We start from the raw sequence: 26,517 nt of genomic DNA, 5'->3' as shown, positions 1-26,517 counted from the left end.
TGGAACAATCACAGACAGTCAGTTGACGTTAGATGGGAAGTAGAAGGGGAAACAGGGTTTCTTAAAACAAGGGGCTTACGTTTCAGGCCTCTTCCCCGGCCTCTTCCTGCTTCTTCTGCCGGTTGTCCCTCTGCAGAAACAGTTCAAATGAGTCGGCCGACACGGTGATCACATGTCAACGTGCTGGGAGGCGTCCGCTCGGATGGATCGTGAATATGAAGCGATGGTGAATATATGAAACAATGAAAAGACTTGACACTGATTGTACACCATGGAGAGATGGAATAAGGAACAAGAGCGTAGAGACGGGACAGAACACATGTTGGACTGACGTTGACAGACACAGATGACATCACAGAATGACAGAAAGCTGTGAACACGACCAGACGCTCTGACGGACAGGATCCCCGACATGAAGACGAGGGCACACATCGCATCACACGTGAGATATGATGACGTAGAGGCGATTATGATGAAGGCATGATGGTGGAAATGGGAAGAGATGATTCTGGAGCATGAGGAAATGGTTTTTCTCAGCCCTTTGGGGGCCGCCACCATCTCACCTCTCCTGGTGACCCCTGGAGCCTCCAGAGCACCTTCCTCCCCTTCACCCTCCCAGTCTTCAGAGCCGTAACTGTCTCGGGGAACCAGCTCCCAGCCCCAGGCCTCTTCTTCCTCCTGCTGCGCCTCTTCCTTTGCCTCCTCTTCGGCCACCTCCTCCTCCGGCCGGGTGTCGACCTTCTTCATCTGCACGGCTCCAGGAGAGACCTCCTTCCCCAGGGGGATCTTTCCTTTGCCGGGCTTCGCTGGTTCTGCAGCCTCCTCTGGTGACGGCTTCTTCAGGACCTTTTTGAGAGTCACAGCTTCCACGGAGTCTCTGGGCGTCACAGGTTTAGGAATCCTCTTGAGGTGATCAACACTGGGCTTCTTCTCAACAGGGACGGCTTCTTTAAGCTTCTCAACCTTTGGAGACGGAGTCTTTTTCAGCTGCACCTTCTTGAGCTGCTCCAAAGGCTTCAGAGGCACTTCTTCTTGCTCTTCTTTAGCTTTGGGTGGGACTCCCTTCTTCAGCTTCGGAGGCTCGGGCTCCTCAGGAACCTTTTCTGGTTTCTTCACAGGAACCGGCAGCGTCTTCTCTGCTGGAGCCACCTCCACCACCTTCTCTGGCTTCTTCTCTGGAGGTTCTGGGATCTCAGGCTTCTTCGGCGACGCCTGTGGCTCTCGTTCTTTTGGTTCATCCTCTGGACTGGTGCGGCGGCGCTGCAGTTCCTCGGCGGGCTTCCTCTCCTTCTCCTCTGCTGGTTTCTTCTCCGGCTCTGCAGCTTCTTTGGAAGGCCTGGAGAAGGGCTTCAGCTTCACGCTCTCGGTCTCTTGTTCCTTCGGTGGGACTTTCTTCCCCTTGGTGAGCAGTTTGACCTCCTTGGGCTCTTTCTCTGAAGTATCTCCTGGCTTTGGCACCTTGGCTGCTGGCTCCTTTACCTCTGGAGGAGCCTTCTCCGGCTTCTTGGGAGATTCTTTGGTTTCCACCTCTTTGGGGATCCTCTCCAGCTTTTGGAAAGCGACCGTGTCCCTGTCGGGCCTCTCCTTCTTGTCCTTCTCTGGCTCCTCAGCTGGTTCAACAGGCTTCTCAAAGGGTTTTAGTTTCACTAACTCTGCTTCCAGCTCATCTGAAGGCAATTTCTTCACTTTCTTCAAGGCTGCAGTCGGCGCAGCAGCTTCCTCTGCCTTTGGTGCCCTGGGAGTTTTCTTAATAGAGATCTTCTCTTCTGGTTTCTCATCTGGTGGAGCGGGCTTCTTGCGGGTCCATGCATCTTTAGGAGCTTCTTTCTCTTCCTGCTCTTTCGGCTTCACAACTTCTGGCTTTTTCACCACATCGGCTCTCTCTCGAGGTTTCCTCTCCTCCGCGGGTCTCCTGGTGGCGACGGACATCTCCACCGTCTCTTCTCTGTGCACCAGCTCCTCAACATCAAATATGGTGGTCTTGGTGACCTTCTGGGGTTTTTCCTCTTCTTCGGTCTCTTGGGGTGTACCTGATGGAATCTTCTTCAGTTTGATGATCTCCTGCTCCTCTTCCACTTCCTTTATCACTCTGGTAGTTTTCCTCAAAGTAGGAATCGCAAACGTACCCTCCTCTTCCGTGTGAATAATACTTTTTCTCTGCAGAAGAATTTCTAAGGTTGCAAAGGTTCGACGTTACTAATTGAAAAGCAACTGACGACAACATTTAAACAAACACATACACACAGATGCATAAACTCATACTAGAAAAAGAGAAAAATAAAAATAATCCAAGACAACAGAAACGAAAACAGACATAGAAGAGACCAGAAAAGACAACTTCCATAGTATACAACATCAGAAACACCTGTTATGTATATGCAATATATTAAATTGTTTTGAAGAATGTAATAAGCCAATCAGAGGTACTAGTGTTCATCTCCCTGATGCAACCAGGTGTATGTACAGGAGGTGTACTCGTGTAGCTGCTGACTGTGTGCTGAAGGGAAGAGAGTGGTACTCTTTGCTCTTACCTTTCTTGACTCCTCCTGGTGCTTGGACTGGTCCTTTGGTTTCATCTAATACAGAAGTAGAGTTCAGAGAGTTATTCATTAGGTCGTTTAGTAGTCGCAAAGAGCATTTTAACCGATTCAGAAGTGGAAAGACCTTACCAGACACATCCAGTAAACAGTAAATACTGAAAACACAGAGTGTGGAAGACGTAGTGATGGAACGTGGTGTCCCGTTAGTGGAATGACATAAGAAGTGATGTCATGAGTACAGACAACGAGCTGAGATTAAGCGAACAAAGACAAATGTGGCATGCTCGTGTTGGGTTCAGGATAAATTAATTGATGACAAAGAATCAGACGCACAACATGAAAAGCAACTGAACTGAAGATCAAACCGACCAACAACAACAACAACAACACATGGGGGGTTATTACTGCAACAAAGAGGAGGTTTCATCCTCGGTCCTTCATCAATTCTACCTGCTTCAGGAGTTATCTTTTTAACCACCGCTGGTTTTCCTTCGTCCACCTTCCTGGCTGGTTCTTTGGTCTTTACGACGAGCTCTGGCTTCGTGACTTCAGGTACAACAAAGAGGGAATTGAAGTATTGTGAAGTTTCACCAAATGTATGTTTAAGAACGCACAAGATGTCGGTGTGAATGATGGAAGAAGCGTCAGGATACCTGGCGCTGCGTCCTCTTTAGGAGTAACTGTCTTCTTGCCAGCTTCTTGCACTCTGACAGCCGCCTGTGGTTTGCTCTCTTCAAGCACACAAAGGTAGAGGACTTCAACAGAGCTCCACACAGACGCCTGAGAGCTTCAAGGCAACTTCAGATTGCTGTTCTATGTTCATCAGCATCATGTTCGTACTTTGATCAAGAGGAACGTTCCTTTACGAACGCCTTCAGAAACACAGACATGAAGCACATTCAATGAAGAGAGAAGTTGTACCTTCTGGAGGAGCAACTGGCTTCACCAGGGGTTCTTTAACTTGAGCTGGAGACTCCTTCTCCTTCACGGGAACTTGGAAATGAAACGACACGACAATCAGAACCTCACTGAGACGGCCGGGCTGAAACCGAACCATGCAAAGACCAAACGAAACAAAGAGAACCAAGAAGGTCCAGAAGTGGACAGAGTGGGAAGAGAGTTTACAGATGGAAGAAGGATCTCCTCTCCTGATCTGTGCATCACACTTTCTCTGGAGACACACAGGTACAGTGAGACGTAAACGGACACGACAAACACAGAATTAGAAAGAGTGAAGAGGAAACCCCGACATGAAACTGTGCTGGTTTAGACATCATGTGACAAGAAAGCGTCTCGGGCGACGGCGTGACGGCTCTTCACGGGAGCAAGAAGACAACATGGGTGATGTGACATGGTATCCAGTGAAAGAGTGCGTCTACACCATGAAGTGCACAACGACGCTTGGTGCTCAGATCACAAACACGTGCTCGTGACACAACAACCGCTATCTTCTATACCTCTGGAACATTGTTCTCTCCCTTCTGGTCCCAAAGATAGAACCCTGCTTTCTTTGCCGGGCCGGAGCCCTTGAGCGTCTCCCTTCCTCCGGCCGATCGGTTCAGCCTCCAGAGGAGAGACGGAGACGTCTGCTTTCAGACGACTCCGCTCCACTTCCTGTTTCCTGGTAGCAGCTTCTTGGTATTGTAGAGCCTCCAGAGTCTGTTGCTCAGCTCTCTTTGGTTGGATTTGATCTGTTACTGATGGTTCTGTGATCGTGGGCATCAATTCAATAATGGCTTTTGACTCTGTCGTTAAAGGTTGGTTTTTGTCAGAGACTTCCACTTGATCAACGACCTCCTGATACATTTTCTCATCCCTTTCGTTTGCAGCTAACTGATCTCCACTGATTAGTTCCTGTCTGGTGGCTTTGATCGTTCCCTTTTCTTTATCTTGAAACTCTTTGTCTTTTCTTAATATTGTTTCTATCTTTTGGTGAGTGACAGCTGTCACTTCTGACTTTTGTTGAGTCTGTTTTTGTTTTACTGATTTTAGATCCTCAGTATTAAATTGAGGTGAGATTTCTTTATTGGCTAACTCTTGTTTTCCAGCTAAAGCTTCCACCCTTTGCTTGGGGGTCTCTGGACTTTGTGAATGTCTTCCAAGGAGAACCTCAGTGGATTCATGAAAGTCTTTTACGAGCCTGTCAGGTAGAACAAATCTCTGGAGGGATTCTGATTCAACATCTCCCTCTTTACCTTGGAGATGTTTTTCAGATGTAACCTCCATCACAGGTGCCACTGGAACTGAATTTTCAACTTGTTCTTGTTTAGTTTCCAGAACATTGATTGGAGCAACACTTCCATATTCATCTCTAACCGTCACTACCTTGGACTGCACTCTGTCCAACCTCTTTGCTTTCTCTTTTAGTGGTTTAGATTTATTTGACTCAAGGTCTTTAATCTCTGCGTCGGTTACAGAAGTCCCAGTTGTCTTGGTTTCAGTTGTCTTTTCTTTGGTTTGCTTCTCCTCAGCTTGAAGAACTGTGGTGGTTTTCTCCAGTTCTGAAAGTCTTCCTGGAGCTTCTTGCTGCATCAGAGATGTGACTTCTCTTTGAGATGCATCTGAGGCTTTTCCTTGACCTCTAATGGCAGAAACCGTGCCTGTTTGATCTTGGGCCAGGTCTAGTTTTGGCATGACTTGTTCAATAACTTGTATTTGCCCATCAGGGGTAGTGTACCTTCGGAGAGTTTCTGTTCTAACATCTCCGTCTGCCACCATCAGAGATCTTTCAGATGCAACCTCCATCACACGTGCCACTGAAGCTGTTCCCACTTGTTCTGGTTTAGTTTCTGTGGCTTCAAAAGGAGTAACACTCCCGTAGTCATCTCGTACTACGACTGTCTTGGACTGCACTTCCTTCAGGGAAGTCTTTGTACTTCTGCCCAACCTTTGGCTTTTCTCTTCATGGTATTTTTTGTTCTGGATATCCTCAATAGATGTTTTGTCAAACTTCAGTGCTTTCTCTGTTCTGGGTTCTTCTTTCTTTTGTGAAATGTGTTTGAACTCATCTTTCCTCTTGACTTCATCTTTTCCTGTCACTGTACCAGCTTTTGTTTCCTCCATTCCAGAAGTAGCAGCTGTTGAAGTTTTAGTTTGCTTCGGTCTGGTTTTCGCCTCCTCAGCTGAAAGAACTGTGGTGGTTTGGTCCGTTATGGGATGTTTATCTGTCACAGTGTGCTCATGTGTTACTTCTGGTTGAGATACATCTGAAACACTTATTTTTCCTTCACGTTTCTCTTGAACTTGTTTAACTGTAATGTGTTTGGAACTGTCTAATAAGGCATCTCCATCTTTCCTTGACTTCATTTGACCGTGTTGCTGTTTGGTTTCCTCTCCTTCCAGTGGAGTAGTACCACTGTATTCATGTTGTACTACCACTGTCTTGGATCTGGTCTCTTCGGCTGTTGCCTCTTCGGATGGTTTGTCTCGTAGAGCTGAAACTGGATCTGTCTTTTGCATTTGTTTATGTCTTCGTGGTTTTGTCTCTACAGTTGAAGAAACTTTGCCAGTTTCATCTAGAATCATTTGAGTTTTGACTAATGCCTGGTCTTTGTCTTGAGAGGTATCATCCAGATTCTTTTCTCTTACTCGTATCTCAGGTATTACTTCTTCCTGTCTTTCCCGTTCTTTCTGCATTGTTTTCATCTCTTCAAGTGCAGTACATTGGTCTGTTTTGTCTTTCTTTGAATCTCTTGTTGGCTGAACTGTCTTTGCTGACTTTCCTGATTGTTCTGGAGCATCAGACTCTTCAGAGGTCAATTCTGGCTCAGCAGCATATGAGGCTGTGATTGCAATTCCTTCTCGCTTTTTGAGCTTCTTCTTTTCAACGGGAGACACTTTTTCTGTTTTCCTTTGAACTGGGATCAAGTTGGACCCGTTTTCTCCTTCCAACTCTTTTTCTTTTCTTAAAGACACGTCTTTGAACCCATCATCAGATGAGATCATCCTCTGTGGAATATCTATTTGAACATCTTCATCTTTTACTGTTGGATGTTTTTTAGCTGTCATTACCTCTACTTGTTCCCATTGGATACTTGTGGCCTCTAAAGGAGTAACTCTACCATACTCATCTGTAACTGTGACTTCTTCAACTGTAATCTCTTTACATTCGGTTGACTTTGGCCTTTTATCTCTTTGAGCTTCATCTTTCTGAAGAGAAACTGGCGCTTCACCTTTCGCTCTTTCTTCATGCCCAGTTTGTTTGGCAGCATCTGCCCTCAACAGATTCTCCTGTTTGGTTTTCTCGTCTTCATTCAGAGAAGTTTGCTCTTTTCTAACCGACTGGGATTTATCTATTTTATCTCCAGTCTTTGGTAACTTTGGTAATCTCTTCATCTTCTGTGTTTCTTCCTTTGAGCGTCTCACTTCAGACTCAGGAATTCCCTCCTTTCCTGTTTTTTGAGTATCTTGCTCCACCAAATGTTTTGTGTGTGGTCCTTGTACCTCAACCTCAGACGCATCCAATACTTTTCTTTTAATACGTTGTTCTGCTATTGTTGGTGCGCCATCTTCAACAGGAGTCACTTTTTCTGTTTTATGCTCAACTTTGAGAGACTTTGATGGGATTTGTTTGTCTGCCGCCTCTTTAATTTGAGCTAACTTTGGTTGTCTCTTCTTCAGGGTAATTGAAGTTTCAGAAGCTTTTTCATCAAAGGAATCCAGTTCCTCATCAACTGCTGCCATCTCTCTGATTCCTGCATGTTCTTCAGGAGTTAGTTCCAGGGTTAAAGGTTGAACTGAAACCTTTCTATCAATCAGTCCTTGTTTAGATTCGTTGAGGGGAGTGACTCTAAAGGTTGTATCTTTAATTCTGCCGACTGTTAGCTGCTCTAGTTCAACCAAAACCTTTTGAGGTCTGTGTTGAGGTTCTTGTGGAGGTCTTTCACGCTGTTCCTGTTCCTCAGTTTTAGAAGCTTTGGGGAGTCTGTCCTCGGCTTTGACGACATTCAGCTGGACGTTTGGAGAAAGTTCATCTCGTTGCTCGTCGGTCTTCAACTGAACTTCTTTGACTTTACTCTTACCGGTTTGGTTGACACTCGGTCTCGTTTCCTTCTTCGCGACTTCGTCTTTCAGTGGAACGTCTTCTGGGTTCTTGTGCTTTGCTGGGATTTCAGCAGCTCTACCAGTTTGAACAATGACATCTGGCTCTGATGGCGTGGCATCCTTCAGCAGATGAACTGAGGACTTTCTGTCAGCTTGTTTCTGACTATCTGCCATCCTTGACTCTTTAGGTGTCATTCTGATCCCTGGAGAGACCGAGGACGCTCCTTCAACTCGTTCTTGCTCTGCTTCGTTAATACGAGTCTTGAGTGTGTCTTCATCAGTTTCATCCCTAATCTTTGACTGGACATCATCAGTTTTACTTTCGCTCGGCTTTTGCCGTCTCTGCTTCTGAGGCTTTTCTTTTTCCTCAATGGAAGGCTTTCTGAAATGTCTCTTCTTTATTTTTGGCTCTTCGGTGGGAATGCATGTGTTTGTTTTATCTCCTCGGACCTCCGACTGAACGTCATCTATATTAGATTCAGATTTGAGTGGAACTTCTTCCATTTGAGCCGTTTCCATTTCCTTTTCAGTTCTAGATGTTTGACTTTTACCTGTGACCCGTTTTAACTGAACCTCTTTAGTCTCTTTGGTGCTGGCTAACGTAGGTTCTGGTTCTAATTGTTTCATGTCATTCACAGTTGATGCTTTTCTTTCACTTTGTTCTGGTCCTGTTTTGATGTTTTCGGCTGCAGTAACTAAGAGCTGTTTATCCTCAGTTATCCTCGCTGGCTGGTCTTTGGTTTCTCTTAACATTTGTTCCCTTTCTTTAACATGAAGATCCTCTTTTCCTTTAACAGCTCTTTCTTTCCTACCACTGTCCCGAGCTTTAGTGGGATCTAGTTCTGGGACACATGTTTGCTTTGGGGCTCCCTCTTGCTCAGATTTAAAGCAGGACTGTGAGTCAGCTTTACTCTGTCTTGGTTTGGTCTTTTCTTGGACGCTATTGTCTTTAACAACAGCTTTGACTCGGTCCTCATCCACTATGTCTTTCTCTTTAGAAAAGACTTCAGTGCTTTGAAGGGTTTTTACACCCGACACGGATTCTGGGTGTCTGACTTCTAAAGCAGAAGAAACCGAGTCGGTGGATTTCATCTCTGTTGTTCTTTTCATCGGACCGACTTTGACCCGTTTGTCTTTAAGTGGAACTACTTTGGGCAAAACAGATCCTGTAACTGATGAGTCAGTTCCCTCTTCTCGTCCCTGAGAGATAACACCTTCCTGCTCTGCTTCCACCACCTGCTTCTCATCAGACCCAGCTTTGACTGACATGTCTAGACAAAGAAAAGCTTCTTTATGTACTTTAGTATCTTTTTTAATGTCTTTTATTTCTACGCTCGCTGTTGTTAAATCATTTGTTTGGACAGAAATCTCTTTTGGTTTGGTCGGGTCACGCTGAACCGACACAGCTGTTTTCCTCTCACGGTGACTTCCTGTCGCTAAGAGTCGTTCTTTAGTTTGAGGACCCTTCGTCTTGAAACCATCAGTAACAGGTAAATCTCCACTGACTCCAGACTCCTCACCAGGTTCTACCATCGGACTTAAAATCCCTTCTCGCTGCAAAGCTTTCATTTCTTCTTCGTCCTTGTGATGAGGTTCATCTTCATCTTCATCTTCTTCTTCCTCGAGCGTCTCTGCAGAGGAAGCTCTTTCCTCGGCCTTTGAAGGATCGGTGGTGGCCGCTTGAGGATTTTAAAAGGCGTGAAGAGAAAGCACCATGTAGCGGTACCAAGAGATTAGGGAGGACAACAACACAGACACAAAAAGTTAAACCAGACAGACGGATAAGAAAGAGGAAGCAGCTGAGGGGGAACGTGCTGTCGTTGTACCTCGCTCCGCTCCTTTGCCTTTTATCTCCAGTTTCTCAGGAGGCGGAGCCGCAACAATCGTCTCGGCCTCGACTTCGGCTTCTTCAATGAACAATGAGGGTTTAACGCAAGATGTTAACAAGGAGAAGAAAGTCTTAAAATCACAGGTATACAAAAAAGAAACCTTTTAAAACAAAGAGTGATGTAATATGGTAAAACAAAGAACATGGAAGTGTTGATGAAACGCCGCCCCCTGGTGGTCATCAAAAAGGAACAAAGACAAAGTTAAAGAGGGCATGATCAAGAGGTTAGCGTCTCTCTCCGTACCTCTGGAAGCAGCTGGAGGGGAAAGCCTTCTCTTCTCCACCGCTCCCCCCTTTAAAAGACTTGTTTCTTCATCTTTAAACTCCTTCTTCTTGGTTTCTACTTTGAAGTCAGACTCCGTCTGTCGGATCCCTCCTGGCCTCTGGGGCCGGATGTCTGTTACTGACTCTTCTGCTGCTCCCCTGAGGGTCACCTCCTCTTGAGCTGTTGCTTTCTTAATGACCTCAACAGACTTGAACTTCTCTTGTTTCTCTGGTGCTGGCTGAACTACCGTTTCCTCTCTTCTACTCTTTTTCTCTTCAACCCTTCTCACTCGAGTGACTAGTGCTGCTTTGTCTGTAGCTGTGACTTCTGTCTGCTGGACCGTGATCTTCTCAGCTCGACTGTCCTCCTCTTCTCGTTTACCTGAAATCACCTGGACTGATTCCTGGTAGGAGACCTTTCTACTGAGCGTAACTGGCTCAGTGGTTTCTGACTCTATTTCTTTAACTGTCGTAGTTCTCCTGCCTTCCTGTCTCTCTCTGCTTTCTGTGTGCATGCTGGTCTCGGCTGTCTCTGTGACCTTTGTGACCTCTGTGACCTTCTGCTCCTGCAGCTGTCTGACTGGAAGGTCGGGAACCTCTCCGGGCGACTCCAGGGTCCTGATGAAGACCTGGTCTCCCCTCGTCTCTCTTGTGGTTCTGTCCTGCGGCGCCGGGAGCTCCCGGTCTCTGTCGGCTTCCTGGACTACAACAATGGTTTCTATTGTTTTCTTGTGTTTAGTGGTTTCTTTCCTCTTTGAAGAGCCAGTAACAGACATCTCAGCTCTCAGCTCAGACCGCTGATCTCCGGCTCGCTCTGTGGAACTTGAGAAGTCTCCTGACGACAACGCCGCCGGCTCGCTCCGAGGAGCCACGTCGTCCTCGTAGGACGCGTCAGCGTGCTCCTCCTCCTCCTCCTCCTCCTCGTGCGCCCACGCCTCCCCGTCGTAAAACACTTCCTGATCCTTCTGAGCTCCTCTCTGTCGATCCATCTTCACGAGACCCGTGGTCCCTTTAAGAGGTGATGAAGAAGAGGCGTCATGCAGCGGCGCCAAGAGGTGAGGACAAGAACACAGAGACACAGATTAGTGTTGGAAGAGACGACAGATGGGTTACAGGTGGTGGAGCACCACCAGGAGTTACTGAGGGGTGAACTCCGTCAGGGTGGCAGACGGGCGCTACCTTGTTCTGGAGGAGACACAGCCTTCTCTCCAGAGCGCAGAGTCTTCTCAGGCTTCTTGCTTTCTATTTCTTTAAAATAATCAATCCGTTTTTTAATCCAGGACGTAGAAGATTATTTAAAAAAAAGAAAAGAATTCAGATATTTAACAAACACACTTGTAGAAATAAGCAGCTAACATCAAAGCAGCTGAAACTAGACCCATGATAATACCTCACTTCAAACTTCATTCAATATCATATTTCATGTTCAGATGTAAAAGAAGATTTAACGTGTTTTTCTGGTTTCTACCACTAGATGTCGCCAAACTACATAATCTAATAATGACGTCTGAGGCTTCTTCATCTTTCTGTTGCTTCAGTGATCTCTTTCCCTTTAGTTATTAAACTGGTATTTACATTTATTGGGCCACCATGAAGTGACTAACAATTAGAATTAGTATTTATAGTAACAGTCACAACTAACTGTAACTCACACAACTCAACACAGACAGCAATAAAGGAGGTGAGGTCCTCCTCCCGTAGACCTCGGTCTGTACCTTTAGGAAGACTTTCTTTGAGTTTAGCTTCAGGTTTGGGTTTAGCTTCAGGTTTGGGTTTAGCTTCAGGTTTGAGTTTAGCTTCAGGCTTGGGTTTAGCTTCAGGTATCTTCTCCGGTATTTTATCTACAGAGATCGTCTCTGGTAGTTTCTTGGACACCGGGGCAGGGTCCTCAGGTGTCTCCTCAGGAGGAGACCTCTCTGCTACCTTCTCCTCCGCTGCCCTCTTTGGAGTTTCCTCCACAACCTTCTCTAGGACCCTCTCAGGGGTCTTCTCTGCCGCTGGAGGCCGTCTCTCAGGTACCGCTTCAGGTATTTGAGCAGGTTCCTCAAACACCTTCTGAGGTACTGGTTCAGGTTTAGGTTTGGGCTTCAAAGCTTGAAGAGGGTTCAACACAAACACAGGACTCAAGACATGAAGAAGAGGAAGATGTGCTAGCGCACGATAAAGAGAATCAAACACAGCCGTTACTCAAAGAGAATGTTCCTGCACCAGAAGAAAAGACCAGGAGGAGCAACAGCCCCTCCTGGTCCTCATAAACATCACGTTCAGTATTAGATTTAGTGTGGAAGTAACATCGTTTACACTCTGATGGTTTAAAGCAAAGAAACAGGAAAGAGCTCCATCGGGACCACGGCCGTACCTTTCTGGGTCGGCCTCGGCTCTTCTTTGGGAGGAGCGGCGGAAGCTTCTGGTACCTTGGCTGCTTTTGGAGGCTCGGGTAGTTTTTCCTCGACGGGAACTTTAAAGAGTACCATTCAGACATTAGAAGCTTCTCAAAGAACCCAAGAGTGTTAGAGGACAAACCCAAACACTCTGTCGAGTGAGACGAGAGAAACCCGACTGACGTGCAGCCTCACGGAGACATCGCAGAAACCAGGTTAACGTTAGCAAACAAAGCAACACCGCGGAAGAGAGAAGACGGAAGAGAGAAGAGGGATGGGGGGGTTTGGGTTTTAGTGACTGGTTACGAGGAGGACGAACTGGTTTGCTCTCACAAACACAAGAACAACAAACAGGCTCAATAAGCACGCATGAAACCACTACAGGTGAAGATGAAGATGTTAAGGTTGGATGGCGGAGTTAAGAAGATTAAGGAAAACTCCAGAGCCGCATCGCAAGACGTGTATACCTTTCTTAAGAGAGTCCTTTGGTGCAGGCTTCGGTTCGGGTTTGGTCTTCGGAGGTTCTGGTTTTGGCACTTTAACTTCAGGTTCAGCTTTTTTCACTGCAGGTTTGGGGACCACTGCAGGTTCAGGTTTCTGGTCCACTGCAGGTTTGGAGACCACTGCAGGTTCAGGTTTGGGGACCACTGCAGGTTCAGGTTTCTGGACCACTGCAGGTTCAGGTTTCTGGTCCACTGCAGGTTCAGGTTTCTGGTCCACTGCAGGTTTGGAGACCACTGCAGGTTCAGGTTTGGGGACCACTGCAGGTTCAGGTTTCTGGACCACTGCAGGTTCAGGTTTCTGGACCACTGCAGGTTCAGGTTTCTGGTCCACTGCAGGTTTGGAGACCACTGCAGGTTCAGGTTTGGGGACCACTGCAGGTTCAGGTTTCTGGACCACTGCAGGTTCAGGTTTCTGGACCACTGCAGGTTCAGGTTTGGAGACCACTGCAGGTTCAGGTTTCTGGACCACTGCAGGTTCAGGTTTTTTAGCTAGAGGTTCAGGTTTCGTGCCAGCCGGTTCTGGCTTTGCTACAAGAGGCTCGGGTTTACGGACTTCTGGTTTGGGTTTTTCTGGTTCTGGTTTCACTTTTCGAACCTCTGGTTCTGGCTTTTTTACCGCTGGTTCCGGCTGCATCTTTGGCGGCTCTGGTTTTGCCTCAGGGACTTAAAGCAACATTTAGTTTAGAGACGAGACAATCAGGACACACAAAGTCAAAGAATCGCTTCCACACTGAAGCTGAGAAAACCCGGTTCAGACAGAATCTCACATCAACTCACACACACAGAGCAAGAATAAGTACCTTTGGATGGCGGCGTCACCGGCTTCTTTACCGGCGCCGGCTTAGCTTCGGGCTCGACCGTGGGTCTGGCTTGGGGTTCTGCTTTAGGAGCCGGCGTGGGCTTCGCTTTGGGTTCTAGTTCTGCTCTCCGTTGGGGTTCGGGCGCAGGCTTAGCTGCGAGTGCCACTTTTTTGGGCTCAGCTGGTACCTGAGGCTTGGGCTCATCTTCAGGTAGGCAACACAGACATTTGCTAATGTTAACAGGAAGTCGTGGCAGCAGAGAAGATTTATCAAGAGATGCTCGAAAGAGTGAGATGACATTTAACAGAGTGAGACGCACTGACGAAGAGTGAAACTACATCAGAGTTCTGAGAAACTGAAGGTGAAGACGGGCATGAAGAGGTGAGGCGCTGGAAGCACAAATAAGCTGCGACCGGGAAGATAAGTACCTTTCTTTGGCATTCCCGGCTTCTCGGCGGGCGTCGGGGGGGCAGCGGCAGGCTTCTGTACCTCCTCTGGTGCTTTTAAGATACATTTAAAACACAAGGTCAACCGGAAGGTCACAAACAACCGAGACGACGAGACTCGCTGAAGCACCAGGACGGTGCCATCAGCAGAGAGACGTGGAATCAGACTTCTCTACCTTTTGGAGACGCAGCTTTCTTCTTCTCTGGGACTAAAACTGCAGCGACCTTCTCCTCCACTGGCTTTCTGGCCTCCGGAGCTTCAGAGTGTCAGTGAAATGAAGGTTAACGGACACTCAAACATTCAGAAGAGAGGAATGCATCAGGAAACAGGGGCATGCCAACATCAGAGGTGTGCCGGTACCTTTTGGTGGCGATGGCTCCTTCACAGCTGCCGCCGGCTTCTCTTCAGGCCTTTTCTCAGCTTTGGGAACTTAAAGAGACAGCGACAGTTTAAGGACACGAGAGAGAGATGCTGAGCGTGTTCAGGCCGAGCAGAGAAGCGCAGCAGAAGAGAAGACAGAGAAAGCAACTACAAGAGATCATACTACTACGACTCCATCTGGAGCGCGTAAGAGAGGAAAGGAATGTTAGTGGAGGAGGACGGCGGCGGTGAGTCAAGAGGCACGGAGCTGAAGCAGGGAGGCGTTCAGGCGCTACCTTTGGTTGGGGTTTCCTCTCTCATTTCAACTTTCTTGGTCTCCACTTTCTCCTCAATGGCGACTCTGGCAACTGATGGAGGAACGGACACAAAGCACATCCAGAAACATCACCGCCTGAAGAACAGCCTCCAAAGACCTTCAGTTCCTTCTAGGAATGAAGTCCAGTGCTTTCCTTCTTACCATGAAATGAAATTCTCATCTCTAACATTCTGGATCAAACCTTGTGTTGTGTTATCATCACAAGCCTAAAACAATGTGTTTAAAGTGTTCAAAGTGTAGACTCCCTGCTCTAAGGTTCAGTGCACATGGGAAACAGGGAGCCAATGAGAAGAGAAGTTCAATGCAAAGCCAAATAATTACTGTTCTACATTCATGCTTTTGGAGAAAGACATTAAAAAGGTTTTTAGAGGTCAGCAGAAGCCACAAAAAGGACCAGATGGACTTTAGTTAAGACCAAGAGAGGTTATTCTGTCAAACGGGTGAGACACACAGGGATCTGATACCTTGGGCCGAGGACACCTGCTGTGTCACCGTCTCTTCTGTCCAGCGCTCAGACTCCACTGAAGGTGTGAAGACCACAAAAGGGACAGAAGACAACAAACGTGAGGCCCAGGCTCTCGTCGTCTCAGGGGACACTTCACTCTGAAACTAGACTTATCTAAAACTATTGGCCAAAAAGATTTAAAAAAGTGAATAGATCATTAAGCAGACCCCTCAATAACAGGTCTGGGGGCCCAAAGGGCCAAGGGGCCCCTGAGCCAGAGCTTCTGTTAACCTAACTGGTTCGAAGGTCAAAAAAAGAGACACACAACAACCTTAAAGAAACACACAACAACCTCAAACAGACACAACAACCTCAAAGAAACACACAACAACCTCAAAGAAACACACAACAACCTCAAAGAAACACACAACAACCTCAAAGAGACACAACAACCTCAAAGAAACACACAACAACCTCAAAGAGACACAACAAACTCAAAGAGACGCAACACAAACTCAGAGACACAAAACAACCTTAAAAATACACACAACAAAACAAACTCAAAGAAACACAACACAAACTCAAAGAGACACAAAACAACCACTCAGACACAAAGGGACTACAAAGACACACACAAGGACTACAAAGATGTTTCTTTGTAGTCCTTTTGTGTTGACACCCGGGGGTCCGTCGTCTCATAATCTGTTCATGTCGTGGCAACTAAAGCCAACCTTTGACCTTTCAAGAGAAACAAACTAAACTCAGATTAACATCTTAAACTAGGAAACAAAAGACATTGATGAGTGTGATGAAGAGATGAAGATGGGATGAAGACAAACCGACAAGAATAATAATAATAAATAACCAATAGGTCAGTCAGATGACACAATGATGATGTTATGATGAACTCAGAGGCAGATGTGGGTACATTTACATTATAAGATGCATATGAGCTCAAATCATTACTATAATTATTACTATCAAGGATAGGCCGCTTATAACATTTAAAACCGTAACTGCAGTATGAGTTCTCTTTTGGTCACAGAGAATAAGTTCTCATAGCAATAACAAGTCATTTTAAAGATTATTTAAATAAAGATTCAAAAGCACATCGTCAGGATTTTTTTTCTTCTTTATCCATATTTTTGTAATCTTGTGAAGTGCAAAATAAATAAATATATTAAAACTCTCTATATATACTCCTTCATGAATCACATGATGTCATCTAGTCTTTCCCAGATCTGCTCAGGTGGTTTGATGGAGTGAAAGATGGAAGAACAGATATAAACATGTTGTACCTCTCTGCTCCACCTTTTCCTCATAGTGATAGGAGTATTCAGATGATTCTTCAGGAAACAAAAGGATGTTTTGTAAGAAATGTGAAGATAACAATGGTAAACAAGTGAATTCATTGTGTTTTTATATCTGCCATGTAACTCCATGACAAAGAAAACCAGTTGAATCTTTTGTTTTGGGGGTAACATCCTGTGGATGGAGGACGTAAGCAGAGGTTTATAGAAACAGTAAATACCTCTTTGTTCCATCTCTTCCTGATGGTGATAGAATTCAGCAGATTCTTTAAAGACAAAAACACGTTGCTTTCATTATGCCGTCAAATTTTTTGAGTTTGTCGGCTTTCGCCCAAAACATTTTTTAAATCAAGTTTCTGATGATTCCAGTCTTACCTTGAATTTCGGGTCTCTGAACTGACGAGTCTGGGACATCTACAGAATATGGAATATGGTTCAAACCAGAACTTTAGTTCAAAGAAACTATCATAATGCATCGGTTATTGAAGAAAAACATACAGAAACACTGAAGTTAACAGTTCTGTCCATAAAGGGACAGGCTGATATTCTGGGCAATTCCTCTAGTTTCCCAGTGTTTGTGAGTTGTTAGGAGGTGGAAAATAAAACTAGCACCAATTCACTGTAACTGCAGCCAGAAGATCAACCAAATAAAAACCGCTCAAATAATACAGAGCTGGATGTGATTGTAGCTTAACATCCACTGGCCGTGGTCAATGTGGGGTTATCCCTATATTCCCAGTGGCCTAAATTCTCAGGGTCTTAAGTTCCCATGTTCCCAGGGTCCTAAGTTACCAGGGTCCTATGATCCTAGGGGTTATGTCCCCAAGTGTCTGTGTTCCCAAGTTATCATGTTCTCAGAGTACTATGTTCCCAGGGTCATAAGTTCCCATGTCCTATCTTTCCAGTGTCCTATATTTCCCGTGTACTATCTTTTTCAGTGTCCTATGTTCCCAGGGTCCTATGTTCCCAGTTGCCTATCTTCCCAGGGTCCTGTCTTTCCAGTGCCCTATCTTCTCAGTGTACTAAGTTCCAAATGTCCTATGTTCCCAGTGTCCTATGTTCCCAGTGTCCTATGTTCCAAATGTCCTATGTTCCCAGTGTCCTATGTTCCAAATGTCCTATGTTCCCAGTGTCCTATGTTCCCAGTGTCCTATGTTCCAAATGTCCTATGTTCCCAGTGTCCTATGTTCCCAGTGTCCTATGTTCCAAATGTCCTATGTTCCCAGTGACCTATGTTCCAAATGTCCTATGTTCCCAGTGACCTATGTTCCCAGTGTCCTATGTTCCAAATGTCCTATGTTCCCAGTGTCCTATGTTTCCAGTGACCTATGTTCCCAGTGTCCTATGTTCCAAATGTCCTATGTTCCCAGTGTCCTATGTTCCCAGTGTCCTATGTTTCCAGTGTCCTATGTTTCCAGTGTCCTATGTTCCCAGTGTCCTATGTTCCAAATGTCCTATGTTCCCAGTGTCCTATGTTCCAAATGTCCTATGTTCCCAGTGTCCTATGTTTCCAGTGTCCTATGTTCCCAGTGTCCTATGATCTATAACATAAATACATATTATGCGAGCTGTTTTTTGCTAAGCTAGGCTATACATGTCAGCAGAGATGAAACTGACGAAGAGGACAAGAGGATTTCCCCCAAATGTCCCCGATAGATTAAAGTGTTCTCGAAGATAAAACACTTACCGAAGGGCACCATTGCCAATTCAATTTCTGTAGAAGAGGGGAGAATGAAGACGGTTAAAGACTGAAACGCATACCGCCGGAACAGAAACAGAAAAAGATGGCGTCTGACTGGAAACTGTACCTTTGCCAGACAAATAAAGCTCAGCTGTGCTCTTAGCCTCTCCTCTGGGCTCCAACCTCACAATCACAGAATACACGCCTACACGGGATTATCAATGAAGACGTTTAGCACATGAGAACATTGAGAAGGAGAAGAAAAAAGAAATCTGCAGGTCTCCTTGTCGGCGTCTTAGTTCCTGGCCCCGATGGCGCTCTACACACCTTCGTCTTCGATGGCCACGTTTCGGATGATCATGAAATGTCTTCGGCCCTCGCTCGTGAAGTTGTACTTGGGGCTCTCGCGCAGCTCCCAGGTGTCTTTGTACCACGACACGACGGCGTTGTCGAAGGACACCTCGCACTCAAAGGTGGCCGCCTGGCGCTCGTTGACTTCGATGTTGTGGATGCGTTTGGTGAAATGAATTTGTTCGGCTAGAACAGATAAAGACGGTAATGGGTAAACGGCACCACAGCTTGTGAGATAGAACTTGAATGGTAGTTGTTTAATGGACACAACATCCACACGGTTAGAGGAGATGATCAGGGGGCTGGAGGGTATGAGGACCAGTGGCGGTGCGTCCATAGGGGGCGCTAGGGCGCCGCCCCTCTTAAAATGTTGAGATGAAGAAAAAAAAAGAAGAAGAAAAAAAATTCCTGTCAAAAAACATTATATCCCAAATCATTTCAATAGTAAATATACCGTGTTGATGCTCTAAATGTGTGTGGGAGACCGTCAGCCTGTCAACAACCACTTAAGTTAATGTGAAAACATATAATATATCGCCACTCATTATCACGGAGAGAAGCCCCGCCCCCTTTTTCGGGACACCGGCCCAACGTGTGTGTGCGGCAGCGAGAAAACATTTCAGTCGTTTCGGCAAGGACGGCTTCTCATTGGCGGATGAAACGTGAATCTTGGGGCACAAAAATGTGCGCTCGTTGGCCAATGACATCGTTTTATTATTTCACGTGACTGGACTATTCGGCCAATCAGAGACCGGTATGTTCCCTCAGCCAGAGAGCTCCACGGAGCTACGGGAGCAGGTAGCTAACGGAGCTGTTAGCTGGAGGCTCAGTGAGTAATGCTGTTTAGTTTCTCCTGTCTGTTGTTCCAAAGGGACTGAAACTCTCTGGACTACAACGGGGGGAGGGATCTAAAGAGCTGCAGACAAGTGTAAAGCACGAATCTTAACGCAGCATCTAGCTAAGAGCATGAAGCTAACTCGCTAACAGCATGAAGCTAACTAGCGAACAGCATGAAGCTAACTCGCTAACAGCATGAAGCTAACCCTGTCTGCAGAGCAGAGCAGCAGAAGGAGACCGAACTGGCATCGAAACACAAGGAAGAAGTTCTGAACAACAGACACATTCCCTCCAGAATAATGGAGGCTAGTTACAGACATGATGACTTTAACCAGAGAGTTATTGATAAGTTTGCCAACTTTAAAGAGAGGAGCTACTTGTCTTTACAGTAGTGGGTCTGCTCTGTCACCCAATGTAACATGTGATCTCTTTCTGACTCTATTCTGCTCTGAACCTCTTTCATGTGAGGGTGAAACTCTTTTATTCTGTGACCCTCTGAAGCCCCGCCCCCAATGTTCCTTAAAGCTGCTCTGAACCTCTCATGCTAAAGTCACAGTGTGTTGATAGTTGTTATTGGACCGTGTTGAGCACGATATGTTCTTTAAATAAAGGTTTGTTTTTTACAATATTCTACTCAAAACCTCTTTTCTTCTCATTGTTGAGTGATATTTAAAATGCGCCCCCCCAAAAAAATTTCACCAGCCGCCACTGATGAGGACTGCTGGTTGGGTTTGGGGGGGGGGGCGAGTTGAGACGAATGTAAGTAGACAACGAATGAGAAGATGGCCTGACAGTGTTTTTGGCGGATAATTCAGGAGAGAGGTGTGAAGAGGGTTAAGACACAGGAGGACAAATCCCATAAGAAAGAGGAAAAAAAGAGGAATTCAAACATCCATCCCAAGAGGTTAGAACACGGAGAGCATCCATCACGTCTACAAGGTCCAACGGTTCCTGGGTACAAACCTTCGACCCAGAGGTCTGCGTTGGACTCCAGGTTCTGGTACTTGCAGGTGTAGCGGCCCTGGTCTTCAGTCTTCAGGTCTCTGATCAGAAGCTTCTGAACCTTGTGATGGACCTCTGACGAGTACCTGCCCTTCATCTCTAAACGCTGGCTGTTTCTAAACCACTGAGCCTCTACGTTCGGGACGGACAACTGACAAGACAGAGAGCACAGCTGGCCTTCCTTACCCGAAGTGTCCTGCAGATGTTTCTCCACCTCTGGAAGACAAAAGGAAGGACAGGAGGCCGTGAGGATCGGCTGCGTACAAGTACTGCCTTTCAGAGCATGAAGTACCCCCTGGCTGTAGGGGTAGTCAAGTACTGCCTTTCAGAGCATGAAGTACCCCCTGGCTGTAGGGGTAGTCAAGTACTGCCTTTCAGAGCATGAAGTACCCCCTGGCTGTAGGGGTAGTCAAGTACTGCCTTTCAGAGAATGAAGTACCCCCTGGCTGTAGGGGTAGTCAAGTACTGCCTTTCAGAGAATGAAGTACCCCCTGGCTGTAGGGGTAGTCAAGTACTGACTTTCATTTCATTGACAAAAATGTATTTGAATCATAGTCTAATCAAAGAGCCTTTGCTGAAGACCTCTGGAGGACCTACAGATGCGAGCTACTGACCCATGACGGTGAGCTTGGCGCTGGAGATGTGCGGCCCACACACCACGCGGTAGTTGCCCTGGTCGGCGGGCTGGCAGCTCTTGACCTTCAGCAGGTGGCGCTCTCCGCTGATGCTGATGTCGTACTTGTTGCCGGTGTCCAGCTTCTGGGTGCCCTTGTACCAGGACAGGGTGATCTCTGGGTAGTTGATCTTAACCTCGCACTCAAACACCGCCTCCTTGTTGGTGGAGACAGACATGTCGGCGATGTCCTTCACCACGGTGACGGGCTGCGGGAGGAAACGGCATCGCGTGTGATTATCAGACGTTCTGCTCGTCTGTGATCTCTCGTTGTTCAGAACAAATAAAAACGTTTATCTCTTCATGCTTAATGTCTCTCTGTGTCTGGATCTTCACTTCTATGTAAAACGTTCTGTCATTTCAGGTGTGTGTTTTCCCAGCGGTCAGTGAACGCGTCCTGACCTCGGTGCGCTCCATCCTCTTCTGCAGGTCGGCCACCAGTCGGGCCATGTCCTCGTCAGACTCTCTGCTTCCACGTTCCACTTCCTGTCAACGACACATCCTGTTACACACCAGAGACGCACACACACACACACACAGAGACACACCCCCACAGCCCCCCCCCGTACCGGTCTGCCGCCCTCCTCGGCCTTCTCCTTCTTCAGCTGCTCGATGGCCTGCAGCAGGCCCCGGTAGTCCGTGATGCCGTACATGCGCGCGTACTTCTCGTACTCTTTGGGGTCCACGTTCCTCAGCAGCTCCACGATGTCCACGTCCTTCTCCTCCTGAGGACTCTTCTGCTTGGACGGCGTCCTGAGGGAGACAGGCGGTCAGGAGGGGAAGGCGGTCAGGAGGGAGACAGGCGGTCAGGAGGGGAAGGCGGTCAGGAGGGAGACAGGCGGTCAGGAGGGGAAGGCGGTCAGGAGAGACAGGCGGTCAGGAGGGAGACAGGCGGTCAGGAGGGGAAGGCGGTCAGGAGGGAGACAGGCGGTCAGGAGGGGAAGGCGGTCAGGAGAGAGACAGGCGGTCAGGAGGGAGACAGGCGGTCAGGAGGGGAAGGCGGTCAGGAGAGAGACAGGCGGTCAGGAGGGGAAGGCGGTCAGGAGGGAGACAGGCGGTCAGGAGGGAGACAGGCGGTCAGGAGGGGAAGGCGGTCAGGAGGGGAAGGTGGTCAGGAGAGAGACAGGCGGTCAGGAGGGAGACAGGCGGTCAGGAGGGGAAGGTGGTCAGGAGAGAGACAGGCGGTCAGGAGGGAGACAGGCGGTCAGGAGGGGAAGGCGGTCAGGAGGGGAAGGCGGTCAGGAGAGAGACAGGCGGTCAGGAGGGAGACAGGCGGTCAGGAGGGAGACAGGCGGTCAGGAGGGGAAGGCGGCGCTCGGCGAGCCGGCCGTTCGAGTGCCGATGAAACTCACTTCTTCAGCTTGGCGCGCAGGTCTCCGTCCGGTTGCTCCGCCCCTTTCTTCTCGTCCACGTGCATGTCGGCGGCGCACTCGATCTCGCCGTGCTTGTTGGCGGCGACGCAGCGGTACTGACCCGAGTCCGACTTGGTGACCTCCCGGATCTCCAGCTTGGCCTCGCGGCCCTTCTGGTCGATGGAGATGCGGCCGCCGTGCGTCACCTGCCGCCACTTCCCCTTCATCCACTTCACGCTGGGGATCGGGTCGCCGCCCACTTTGGCGATGAAGGTGGCGACAGATTCTGTGGAGGGACAGGTGAGTTCAGGGTCACTGTTACGCAACAGGAAACTGCAGGCTACGCCCCGCTGTGGAGTACATGTGTACTACATGTGGTGTGTGTGTACTAAATGTGTACTCTGGTGTGTACTCTGGTGTGTACTCTGGTGTGTACTCTGGTGTGTACTCTGGTGTGTACCCTGTGTACTCTGGTGTGTACTCTGTGTACTCTGGTGTGTACTCTGGTGTGTACCCTGTGTACTCTGGTGTGTTCTCTGGTGTGTACTCTGTGTTCTCTGGTGTGTACTCTGTGTACTCTGGTGTGTACTCTGTGTACTCTGGTGTGTACTCTGGTGTGTTCTCTGGTGTGTACCCTGTGTACTCTGGTGTGTACTATGTGTTCTCTGGTGTGTACTCTGGTGTGTACCCTGTGTACTCTGGTGTGTACTCTGTGTACTCTGGTGTGTTCTCTGGTGTGTTCCCTGTGTACTCTGGTGTGTACTCTGGTGTGTTCTCTGGTGTGTACCCTGTGTACTCTGGTGTGTACTATGTGTACTCTGGTGTGTACTCTGGTGTGTACTCTGGTGTGTACTCTGGTGTGTACCCTGTGTTCTCTGGTGTGTACTATGTGTTCTCTGGTGTGTACTCTGTGTTCTCTGGTGTGTACTCTGTGTACTCTGGTGTGTACTCTGGTGTGTACTATGTGTTCTCTGGTGTGTACTCTGTGTTCTCTGGTGTGTACTCTGTGTACTCTGGTGTGTACTCTGTGTTCTCTAGTGTGTACTCTGTGTTCTCTGGTGTGTACTCTGTGTACTCTGGTGTGTACTCTGTGTTCTCTGGTGTGTACTCTGTGTTCTCTGGTGTGTACTATGTGTTCTCTGGTGTGTACTCTGTGTTCTCTGGTGTGTACTCTGGTGTGTACTCTGTGTACTCTGGTGTGTACTATGTGTTCTCTGGTGTGTACCCTGTGTACTCTGGTGTGTACTATGTGTTCTCTGGTGTGTACTCTGGTGTGTACTCTGGTGTGTACCCTGTGTACTCTGGTGTGTACCCTGTGTACTCTGGTGTGTTCTCTGGTGTGTACCCTGTGTACTCTGGTTTGTACCCTGTGTACTCTGGTGTGTACTATGTGTACTCTGGTGTGTACTATGTGTTCTCTGGTGTGTACCCTGTGTACTCTGGTGTGTACTCTGTGTACTCTGGTGTGTACTCTGTGTACTCTGGTGTGTACTATGTGTTCTCTGGTGTGTACCCTGTGTACTCTGGTGTGTACTATGTGTACTCTGGTGTGTACTATGTGTTCTCTGGTGTGTACTCTGTGTACTCTGGTGTGTACTCTGGTGTGTACTATGTGTTCTCTGGTGTGTACTATGTGTACTTTGGTGTGTACTATGTGTTCTCTGGTGTGTACTCTGTGTACTCTGGTGTGTACTATGTGTACTCTGGTGTGTACTATGTGTTCTCTGGTGTGTACCCTGTGCACTCTGGTGTGTACCCTGTGTACTCTGGTGTGTACTCTGGTGTGTACTCTGTGTACTCTGGTGTGTACTATGTGTTCTCTGGTGTGTTCCCTGTGTACTCTGGTGTGTACTATGTGTTCTCTGGTGTGTACTCTGGTGTGTACTCTGGTGTGTACTCTGTGTTCTCTGGTGTGTACTCTGTGTTCTCTGGTGTGTACTCTGGTGTGTACTATGTGTTCTCTGGTGTGTACTCTGGTGTGTACTCTGGTGTGTACTATGTGTTCTCTGGTGTGTACCCTGTGTTCTCTGGTGTGTACTATGTGTTCTCTGGTGTGTACTCTGTGTACTCTGGTGTGTACCCTGTGTACTCTGGTGTGTACTATGTGTTCTCTGGTGTGTACTCTGTGTTCTCTGGTGTGTACTATGTGTTCTCTGGTGTGTACTCTGTGTTCTCTGGTGTGTACTCTGTGTACTCTGGTGTGTACCCTGTGTACTCTGGTGTGTACTCTGGTGTGTACCCTGTGTACTCTGGTGTGTACCCTGTGTTCTCTAGTGTGTACTCTGTGTTCTCTGGTGTGTACTCTGGTGTGTACTCTGTGTTCTCTGGTGTGTACTCTGTGTTCTCTGGTGTGTACTCTGTGTTCTCTGGTGTGTACTATGTGTTCTCTGGTGTGTACTCTGGTGTGTACCCTGTGTACTCTGGTGTGTACTCTGTGTTCTCTGGTGTGTACTCTGTGTACTCTGGTGTGTACTCTGTGTTCTCTGGTGTGTACTCTGTGTACTCTGGTGTGTACTCTGTGTTCTCTGGTGTGTTATCTGTGTACTCTGGTGTGTACTCTGTGTTCTCTGGTGTGTACTCTGTGTTCTCTGGTGTGTACTCTGTGTACTCTGGTGTGTACCCTGTGTACTCTGGTGTGTACTATGTGTTCTCTGGTGTGTACTCTGGTGTGTACTATGTGTTCTCTGGTGTGTACTCTGTGTACTCTGGTGTGTACTATGTGTACCCTGTGTACTCTGGTGTGTACTATGTGTTCTCTGGTGTGTACTCTGTGTTCTCTGGTGTGTACCCTGTGTTCTCTGGTGTGTACTCTGTGTTCTCTGGTGTGTACCCTGTGTACTCTGGTGTGTACTATGTGTTCTCTGGTGTGTACTCTGTGTTCTCTGGTGTGTACCCTGTGTACTCTGGTGTGTACTCTGTGTTCTCTGGTGTGTACCCTGTGTACTCTGGTGTGTACTATGTGTACTCTGGTGTGTACTCTGGTGTGTACCCTGTGTACTCTGGTGTGTACTCTGTGTTCTCTGGTGTGTACTCTGTGTTCTCTGGTGTGTACTCTGTGTTCTCTGGTGTGTACTCTGTGTTCTCTGGTGTGTACCCTGTGTACTCTGGTGTGTACTCTGTGTTCTCTGGTGTGTACTCTGTGTTCTCTGGTGTGTACTCTGTGTTCTCTGGTGTGTACTCTGTGTTCTCTGGTGTGTACTCTGTGTTCTCTGGTGTGTACTCTGTGTTCTCTGGTGTGTACTCTGTGTTCTCTGGTGTGTACTCTGTGTTCTCTGGTGTGTACTCTGTGTTCTCTGGTGTGTACCCTGTGTACTCTGGTGTGTACTCTGTGTTCTCTGGTGTGTACCCTGTGTTCTCTGGTGTGTACTCTGGTGTGTACTATGTGTTCTCTGGTGTGTACTCTGGTGTGTACTCTGTGTTCTCTGGTGTGTACTCTGTGTTCTCTGGTGTGTACTCTGTGTTCTCTGGTGTGTACTCTGTGTTCTCTGGTGTGTACTCTGTGTTCTCTAGTGTGTACTCTGTGTTCTCTGGTGTGTACTCTGTGTTCTCTGGTGTGTACTCTGTGTTCTCTGGTGTGTACTCTGTGTTCTCTGGTGTGTACTCTGTGTTCTCTGGTGTGTACTCTGTGTACTCTGGTGTGTACTCTGTGTTCTCTAGTGTGTACTCTGTGTTCTCTGGTGTGTACTCTGTGTTCTCTGGTGTGTACTCTGTGTTCTCTGGTGTGTACTCTGTGTTCTCTGGTGTGTACTCTGTGTTCTCTGGTGTGTACTCTGTGTTCTCTGGTGTGTACTCTGTGTTCTCTGGTGTGTACTCTGTGTTCTCTGGTGTGTACCCTGTGTTCTCTGGTGTGTACTCTGTGTTCTCTGGTGTGTACCCTGTGTACTCTGGTGTGTACCCTGTGTTCTCTGGTGTGTACCCTGTGTTCTCTGGTGTGTACTCTGTGTTCTCTGGTGTGTACCCTGTGTTCTCTGGTGTGTACTCTGTGTACTCTGGTGTGTACCCTGTGTACTCTGGTGTGTACCCTGTGTTCTCTGGTGTGTACTCTGGTGTGTACCCTGTGTACTCTGGTGTGTACTCTGTGTTCTCTGGTGTGTACTCTGTGTTCTCTGGTGTGTACTCTGTGTTCTCTGGTGTGTACTCTGTGTTCTCTGGTGTGTACTCTGTGTTCTCTGGTGTGTACTCTGTGTTCTCTGGTGTGTACTCTGTGTTCTCTGGTGTGTACTCTGTGTTCTCTGGTGTGTACTCTGTGTTCTCTGGTGTGTACTCTGTGTTCTCTGGTGTGTACTCTGTGTTCTCTGGTGTG

At 47.5% G+C, this 26,517-nt stretch overlaps 2 protein-coding genes across 11 annotated transcripts in view; both read right to left on the bottom strand.

The window, feature by feature from the left end:
* Window positions 1–22,492, bottom strand: part of LOC130205291 (titin-like) — a 126,826-nt gene extending 104,334 nt beyond the window's left edge. The window contains exons 1-29 of one of the 10 annotated variants that reach the window (XM_056432563.1): window positions 22,215–22,492; window positions 21,432–21,615; window positions 21,265–21,348; window positions 20,804–21,071; window positions 20,151–20,405; window positions 18,327–18,536; window positions 18,127–18,204; window positions 18,006–18,032; window positions 16,694–16,732; window positions 16,540–16,584; window positions 16,307–16,354; window positions 15,028–15,084; window positions 14,523–14,594; window positions 14,227–14,295; window positions 14,042–14,122; window positions 13,848–13,919; window positions 13,420–13,623; window positions 12,584–13,282; window positions 12,095–12,193; window positions 11,451–11,828; window positions 10,915–10,983; window positions 9,716–10,744; window positions 9,410–9,490; window positions 3,462–3,533; window positions 3,194–3,271; window positions 2,991–3,086; window positions 2,532–2,576; window positions 564–2,171; window positions 80–130 (exon numbers count right to left, since the gene is read on the bottom strand). In XM_056432563.1, coding sequence (XP_056288538.1) covers window positions 80–130; window positions 564–2,171; window positions 2,532–2,576; window positions 2,991–3,086; window positions 3,194–3,271; window positions 3,462–3,533; window positions 9,410–9,490; window positions 9,716–10,744; window positions 10,915–10,983; window positions 11,451–11,828; window positions 12,095–12,193; window positions 12,584–13,282; window positions 13,420–13,623; window positions 13,848–13,919; window positions 14,042–14,122; window positions 14,227–14,295; window positions 14,523–14,594; window positions 15,028–15,084; window positions 16,307–16,354; window positions 16,540–16,584; window positions 16,694–16,732; window positions 18,006–18,032; window positions 18,127–18,204; window positions 18,327–18,536; window positions 20,151–20,405; window positions 20,804–21,071; window positions 21,265–21,348; window positions 21,432–21,615; window positions 22,215–22,441 — 6,325 coding nt within the window. In that variant the 5' untranslated portion in view covers window positions 22,442–22,492. The remainder of the gene's footprint in view (window positions 1–79; window positions 131–563; window positions 2,172–2,531; window positions 2,577–2,990; window positions 3,087–3,193; window positions 3,272–3,461; window positions 3,534–9,409; window positions 9,491–9,715; window positions 10,745–10,914; window positions 10,984–11,450; window positions 11,829–12,094; window positions 12,194–12,583; window positions 13,283–13,419; window positions 13,624–13,847; window positions 13,920–14,041; window positions 14,123–14,226; window positions 14,296–14,522; window positions 14,595–15,027; window positions 15,085–16,306; window positions 16,355–16,539; window positions 16,585–16,693; window positions 16,733–18,005; window positions 18,033–18,126; window positions 18,205–18,326; window positions 18,537–20,150; window positions 20,406–20,803; window positions 21,072–21,264; window positions 21,349–21,431; window positions 21,616–22,214) is intronic. The other 9 variants (XM_056432580.1, XM_056432613.1, XM_056432572.1 and 6 more) reach the window with 9 other exon arrangements.
* Window positions 22,447–26,517, bottom strand: part of LOC130203042 (titin-like) — a 118,230-nt gene continuing 114,159 nt past the window's right edge. The window contains exon 101 of the mRNA XM_056428938.1: window positions 22,447–22,500. Coding sequence (XP_056284913.1) covers window positions 22,447–22,500 — 54 coding nt within the window. The remainder of the gene's footprint in view (window positions 22,501–26,517) is intronic.

This window comes from Pseudoliparis swirei, chromosome 2, assembly GCF_029220125.1.
Source record: "Pseudoliparis swirei isolate HS2019 ecotype Mariana Trench chromosome 2, NWPU_hadal_v1, whole genome shotgun sequence".
NCBI lineage: Eukaryota > Metazoa > Chordata > Actinopteri > Perciformes > Liparidae > Pseudoliparis > Pseudoliparis swirei.
Note: the sequence above shows the minus strand (reverse complement) of the source record. Positions and strands in the feature narration are given on the sequence as shown.